At 39.6% G+C, this 7,100-nt stretch overlaps 1 protein-coding gene and 1 long non-coding RNA gene across 8 annotated transcripts in view; one reads left to right on the top strand and one right to left on the bottom strand.

Annotated features, from left to right (window-relative positions):
* Nucleotides 1-4,432, bottom strand: KRT10 (keratin 10). Of its 2 annotated transcripts, XM_059147938.1 has the most exons (8): nucleotides 3,810-4,432; nucleotides 2,919-3,001; nucleotides 2,404-2,560; nucleotides 2,153-2,314; nucleotides 1,935-2,060; nucleotides 1,396-1,613; nucleotides 690-1,036; nucleotides 1-372 (listed from the first exon to the last, which is right to left on the bottom strand). In XM_059147938.1, the coding sequence occupies exons 1-8, from the start codon at nucleotides 4,419-4,421 to the stop codon at nucleotides 266-268; spliced, it is 1,812 nt and encodes a 603-aa protein (XP_059003921.1). In that variant the 5' UTR covers nucleotides 4,422-4,432; the 3' UTR covers nucleotides 1-265. The 2 variants fall into 2 exon arrangements, 1 of the variants encoding a protein (XP_059003921.1); XR_009347870.1 differs by lacking the exons at nucleotides 1,396-1,613; nucleotides 1,935-2,060; nucleotides 2,153-2,314; ... (1 more) ...; nucleotides 2,919-3,001; nucleotides 3,810-4,432 and having other exon boundaries at nucleotides 710-845.
* Nucleotides 872-7,100, top strand: part of LOC131815872 (uncharacterized) — a 150,291-nt gene continuing 144,062 nt past the window's right edge. For 3 of the 6 annotated variants that reach the window (XR_009347876.1, XR_009347875.1, XR_009347871.1), the window contains exon 1: nucleotides 872-1,083. This is a non-coding gene — a long non-coding RNA (uncharacterized LOC131815872). The remainder of the gene's footprint in view (nucleotides 1,084-7,100) is intronic. The other 3 variants (XR_009347874.1, XR_009347872.1, XR_009347873.1) reach the window with 2 other exon arrangements.

The raw sequence follows: 7,100 nt of genomic DNA, 5'->3' as shown, positions 1-7,100 counted from the left end.
TAGCTTGCATCAGTAAGAAAGTTTATTTAAATTCATTAATGAAGGAGAAAAGGTTTTTTTTTTTTTTTTTTCCATTAAAGAACACTTTCTGGTAAAGTGAAAAAAAGAAATACAGAAACCACAAAACACCTTTTAAACACCTTATTTTCAAGGAATAAACCTATTTCCATAGACCATTAAGACTGAAGTGTTTTGGTGGTTTTGTTTTTCATACACCTGTGCATAATGGTCTGCCTGAAGGGTGACTCTTCCCTCTTGATGCGGCTTAATAGTAGTGTTTCCTGGTTTCCGATTCAATAATAGATGAAAGGACTCTACCGTCAGGTGCCACCTCTTCAATAATTGTCTTGATTACTCTGGGTTTCTTAGTATCTGTAGGTGAATTACGAAAAAAAAAAAAAAAAGAGAATTTAGACTAAGCGATTTATGGGGTCCTTACTAATCAAAATTTCTAAAAAATAAAAAATAAAAAAAATTCACTTTTTACGTTGTTTAAAAAAAAAAATCCGAATAATGTTTAAGCAAGAGCATCTTGGACCACGACATTTTTCCTTTAAGATGGATGTCAAGTGTACAGTTCGCTAAAAAATGCAAGTGGGAATCTACTCAGATTTTAACCGTCTTAAACAGCTCTAGAGCGTAGAAAAGCAACAAAACCATCACAGAAAATGAAAACTAATTCGGATTACCCCAGCTAGTTTCTGCTGACCTTGGTCCCTTGGAAGAGGACTCTCCAACCGACCCAGAAGACGAGGACTTGTGACCGCCGCCGGAGCTGCCGCCACCGTAGCCGCCGCCGGAACTGCCGCCGTGACCGCCGCCGCCGGAACTTCCGCCGCCGTAGCTGCCGCCGTGGCCGCCGCCGCCGGAGCTTCCGCCGCCGTAGCCGCCGCCGTGGCCGCCGCCGTGGCCGCCGCCGCTGGAGCTTCCGCCGCCGTAGCCGCCGCCGTGGCCGCCGCCGCTGGAACTTCCGCCGCCGTAGCCGCCGCCGGAACTTCCGCCGCCGCGCCCGCCGCCGTAGCCACCGCCGCCGGAACTACTGGGAGTAAGGGTCACGTTCGGTTAACTTAACTTTGGAAAAGGGTGGGTCGCTTTCGACGTTATAGTTCTTAAAAAATAAGCAAAACGGATTTCGAGAGGAGAAAAAGAAAAAAAAACTGTCAAGTATAAATTCTGAAACCTATTACTTCAAAACAGTTTCATATTGCACACGACCCTAAGGCTCAAATTCATGGGACGTGGAAGCTGTGGCTCCATATGCCTTTTCCCGTACTCTGCTTTCTCCCTTCTCCCTTTCTCCCAACCTCTGGCACTTCTTTAGGTTTTGGAAAAGCCTGGCGATTTAGAACATTGAATAAAACCAATTGGGGTCATTTAAAACTTTCACTGATTTACCTTCCTTCTCCTTCTAGCAGGCTACGGTAGGTTTGAATTTCATTCTCCAGTCGGATCTTGATGTCCAGGAGTTGTTGGTACTCAGCATTCTGGCACTCGGTTTCAGCGCGAATCTGTTGCAGTTGTTCCTCCAAAGAGGAGATCTGGGCCTGAATCTGTGAGAGCTGCACACAGTAGCGACCTTCCGTTTCAGCCAACGAGGATTCCAGGGATTGTTTCTGAAAAAGAATAAAGAATAGACAGGGACTTTGCGACCTCACTGTTTAATGAAACCCAGTGAAGGTTACTCAATAATTTAATAAGACATCAAATAGAAGAATAAAGAAAATGAACAGAATTTGTGTTTTATGTTTAATGGCAGCATTTTAACTCAAGTATGTTCAGAGTAGAGCTGCTAGGACTTTTCTCCCCTTAACAAAGAGCTTCAATTTTATTTCCTTTTTCTTACCCCCTCTTTCCTCTTAAGTTGCATATTCTTATGTGCGCATGAAAGTTTGTGTGATAATTGAAATTATTTCAAGAGACAGTTATTAACGTACCAGGGCTAGTTGGGACTGTAGTTCGATTTCCAGACCTTGAACTGTGCGTCTCAACTCAGTAATCTCAGATTTGTGGCTGGACATTTGTTCAATGTTACTATTGATTTCTGTAGTCAGTTCCTTGCTCTAGAGTATTAAAAACAGGGGAAAAGATGAGAAAAAATCTGAAATAACCAAACATCCCCTGGCCCCCTTCCTTATGAAGGAAGATGAATTACCTTCTCATTGAACCAGGCTTCAGCATCTTTGCGGTTTTGTTCAGCAAGTTGTTCATATTGGTTTCTCATGTTATTCAGAAGTTCAGTCAGATCAACACCTGGGGCAGCATTCATTTCTACGTTTACATCACCAGTGGACACGTTATGAAGGTCTTTCATTTCCTGTTTGAGGAACAGAAAAGTTTAATGACTGCCCCATGACCACAATGAACCCTTTTCTTGGCTGGGGGAAGTATAACTTTTTGCATCACCTCTTCATGGTTCTTCTTCAGGTAGGCCAGCTCTTCAGTCAGGCTCTCGATCTGCATCTCCAGGTCAGCCTTGGCCAAGGTCAGCTCGTCCAGCACCCGGCGCAGGCCGTTGATGTCCGCATCCACGCTCTGGCGCAGGGCCACCTCGTTCTCATACCTGAAATAGGCATAGTACAAAATACTGGCTAGAACTTACATATGGAAGGTGTACTTGGGCTGAGACAAAGAAGCAAATACAGAGTTTCGTTCATATCATGGCAACATTTATTGATCACTGTAGGGATATCAGTAGTTTCATGCAGAGAAGCTTAGCATTTACTTTACAATGCATTTTCTTCTTTTAATGTTGCCAAAAAGGTAATATTGAAGTTGAAAAATTTTCTGACAACTGCAATACCATTTAACTTTGCATGAATTCAAGAAAAGGTAAACACTATTGGGGTTGTTAAAGGTCATTGTTAAAAGCAACTCATGTATTTGTTGGGACAGTATTGTGCCACATTCACTTAGCTTACTTTAATCTGAAGTCATCAGCTGCCAGCCTGGCATTATCGATCTGAAGCAGGATATTGGCATTATCAGTTGTTAGACTGAGGATCTGGAGGGAGAAGCAAAGAAATCAGATACATATACGGCTTTTATGGTGGCAAAGACGAACTGCATTATTATGTTCTTTTACAAAATCTTGAGGGAATTTATTTTATCTTAAATATAAAATATTGCAGGGTTACCTAGCTACTTAAATTTGAGTCATTTGTTCTCTCGAAGTTTCTATACTTTGCTGTTTCTCTATCATCCTTTTCCGGAAACTAATGGCAGTTATAAGCTGTGTTCCTGCCTGTGTGTCCCCCCACTTTTATACTGGGTGATTTCCATGTATTTCAGCCAACTTTTAACTGACTCATATGTTTGATTTAACTGATTACAAATACATGTTCTAAATGGGTACACTCTGGGCTGGCACACAATAGGTACAATTCAAAAATTCTCACAAATGGGATACACAAATGGTATCCCATTTCCTTACGGGAGAATTTATGTTGCTTGTCATTGGCAGTTAATTTTTATTGTTATTAATCTGAGTAATATTTTGTTTTGGTTCATTTAATAATTCTTCTAATTCCTATATTTGTAAATGATCTAGTATTTTAGCTATGGGTCATATACTAATTAAAACCTAAAAAATTCTCAGTAATCTGCCATCTTATAAGATACACAACACATGGGCTGAAGATTACAATGACCATATCATCACAAATATTTACCTTTGATAAGACTGGATTATTTTTGGAAGTAACATAGGCAAACACAGTGAATAGCTACATTGTGGTTAACTTAAGATTATTCTATTTGAATTACATGGATAAGAAATAGCCTTAAAGTTGTATTTTTAAAATGTATCTTACCTGATTTTTAAGTTCTTCGATGGTTTGGTAGTATTTGCTGTAGTCACGGGGCTCTCTCTGGCTTGAGTTGCCATGCTTTTCATACCACTCCTTGATTTTGCCTTCTAGCTCGTAGTTTGATTCTTCCAGAGCCCGAACTTTGTCCAGGTAGGAAGCCAGGCGGTCATTCAGATTCTGCATGGTTACTTTTTCATTTCCAGAGAGAAGGCCGCCATCTCCTCCAAATCCACCCCCATAGCCTCCAAAGCTGCCTCCACCAAAGCTGCCTCCACCGAAGCCGCCTCCACCAAAGCCGCCCCCTCCAAAGCTGCCGCCTCCAAAGCTGCCTCCTCCACAGCCCCCACCAAAGCTGCTGCTTCCATAGCCTCCACCGAAGTTACCTCCACCAAAACCTCCTCCTAATCCTCCATAGCCACCTGATGAGCCCCCAAAGCAGCCTCCACCAGAGCTCCCACGACTAAAAGAGCCACCACTGAACCCCCCTGAGCTAAATCCTCCGCCAATGGAGCCTTTGCTGCTCGAAATTCTGAAGGATGATCCTCCTCCTCCACCCCCTCCTCCCCCACTGCGGGAGGAAGAGTATTGCTTGCTTGAGCTGTATCGAACAGACATGGTGATGCTGCTTAGCCCAGGGAGTGCTTGCTACCAAGGACAGTGACAAGCCTTTATATTCTGAGAGGGTGTGTCCCACATGTGTTCGAGTTTGCTTACTTGCACGGTTTTCTTTTTGCCAGTGTAGCATCTTCACTTATGATTGCATACATTATCTTCAGTAATAACCAATTCCAATAGGTATGGTTTTGAATTTGCCCTCAGAACAAACAGGAGGTTCACTATGTTGAAATTGAAAATGGGTGTTGTTCAGATGAGCTTGTGTTTCATTAGGCTTTTTCACCTTTTGAAGAACATTGAGCAACTTAAATCCAGTTTTTCTCAGCACTAATTTAGGTTGCACAGAATGTTTGCAAAATTTAGAAAAGGAATTTGAGCCACAGAATTGTAGTTAAAATGATATTTTTCAAATTCATGTTTTAAACAGTTCTAATGGATTAGAACAGCAGTTAACATAAAGTCTGCCAGAATCATGATCTCTAATGGAGATCTTGTAGAAAATTCCAAGCAAACAAAAAGAAAAGAAAAAATATATGCTAAACAATTTAGTGTTCAAAAGTTGCTACATATAAAAATTAAAGCCATTAACACACAATTAGGAAATGTGTGTATATATTTTGTATGGAATCTTTTAATTTGTTTGGAGAAGGAAAGTCTATTGATACCTTGCTAAGGGAGTTAGAAGTGAGTGATGATTTAGGAATCTGCTAATTTAGTGGTGCTTTTCTTTTTAACCTTAAAAGAAATCTAAAATCATGAAGTTATTCTGTATATTTTAAGCTTTTAAATTCATCATGTAAAGGCTTTTTTGAAGACCATAATGGAGAAATTCTTAGCACAAGATAGGCAAAACTTACCTCCAGTACTTTTCTGTACTCTATGTTTGATCCCAAAATGGAGAGTTTAGGTATGTTATGATTGTGATTAAAAATTTGTTTGTAGGGGTGCCTGGATGGCTCAGTGGGTTAAAGCCTTTGCCTTTGGCTCACGTCATGATCCCAGGGTCCTGGGATCAAGCCCTGCATCGCATCTGGCTCTCTGCTCAGCAGGGAGCCTGCTTCCCTTCCTGTCTCTCTGCCTGCCTCTCTGCCTACTTGTGATCTCTGTCTGTCAAATAAATGAATAAAATCTTTAAAAAATTGGTTTATAAGAGTATAAATCCAGATTTTTAAAAAATTTAAATTCACTTTATTTAACATACAGTGTAGTATTAGTTTCGGGTTAGAATTTAGTGATTTGCCAGGTGCATGTAACACCCAGTACTCATTAATCAAGTGCCCTCCTCAATGCCCATCAGATTAGAGACTGATGCTTGCTCCAAAAATTATGAACTGGACTGTGAACATATGTCTCCAAGTTAGATTCGGTTTCTCAAAAAAAATTTTTTTCCTTGGATACACTGTATGTAGAATATCATGTAACAGTTTGTCCAGTGAAGTATTTAATTAGGACTTTCATACATGATACATAATTCTTTTTTATCCACCCGTAGGCTATGATGTTGCTATTATTCAAAAATATATTCATGAATGTCATACACATTTTATACAGAGCCATTTGTGATCCTGTGACTTTATAATCTCTGAAATAACCTGCTGAAATACGGATGGATGGTGGTTATCGCTAGTATGTATAAGAAGATACTGAAGCTGTGCGAGGTTATGGTTTTGCCTAACAATATAAAACAGGTGTTTGAACTGAGATTAGAAACTTTCCTCCTCTACCACTGTGTCTGTATAGTCTCTACTCTGGTGGTTTGATCTGATGGAATTGAATGCCTCTGTTTCTTACCATAAACTTTTCCATATGGGGCCAAACAAAATGTACTTGGAAGCAAGAAAATATTGAAGGGGTATAGTATTTGGCACATGCTTTTTTCTTACTGATTGCTTTTTCATATTAGGTTTGTAGTTGCACAGTCTATGAAAACTGTAGAAATAGTTTCTTCAGGGAAAGGGAATGTGTCTGGGGTTGTTAACGAAGAGCCAGTTGTTAGAGGTTACTACTCAGCGCCTTGCAGCTCCTCCAACTTGTTAGCACATGCAAGCAGGGCAGTAGTTAAAAGAAATAATGAAATGCAACCATGGGAATTGATCTTTGTTGAAGATAGCATGCTGTGAAGGAAGGCTGTAAAAATCAGGACAGGAAAAGAAAAAGAGCATTCCAGTAAGTTCAGAAAGGATGTTGAAGCCTTGATATTAATGAAAGCAATTCAGAAAGAAACCATTTTAATTAAAAAGATATTTTAATAGATTTTACCTGTAGTTATCACTAATTTTGATCTTACCGGTTTTGATTCAGTATTATCTTTTACTTTTTTTTTTTTTTTTAACCTTGGTAGGGAGATATAAAATTTCAATTTATTTTCAGTTATTTAACAAGTGGTATGAAGAAATCTGTTACAAGCATATTAAAGAACATGTGAAACATATGCATGAAAGTACATGGGGACAAATACATGTATAGAGACTCTGCTAATACCAATTAATTTAATTTAAATCACCTTTAAGGATATTATTGAAGATTCCTTATTAACCTGCATACTCTAGAAATTGATTTGTTTTAATTTGTACTGTCATTTGTTGAAATCTGCCCTTGGCAGTAGTGAAATTACAGAGGTGCTATGGAACAATTCTACAGCTAAATTGGGTGAAAATTTATGACTGTCAGTTCTAGTCT

Source organism: Mustela lutreola, chromosome 15 (assembly GCF_030435805.1).
Source record: "Mustela lutreola isolate mMusLut2 chromosome 15, mMusLut2.pri, whole genome shotgun sequence".
NCBI classification, from domain to species: Eukaryota; Metazoa; Chordata; class Mammalia; order Carnivora; family Mustelidae; genus Mustela; species Mustela lutreola.
This window is presented reverse-complemented; position numbering and strand designations above follow the sequence as displayed.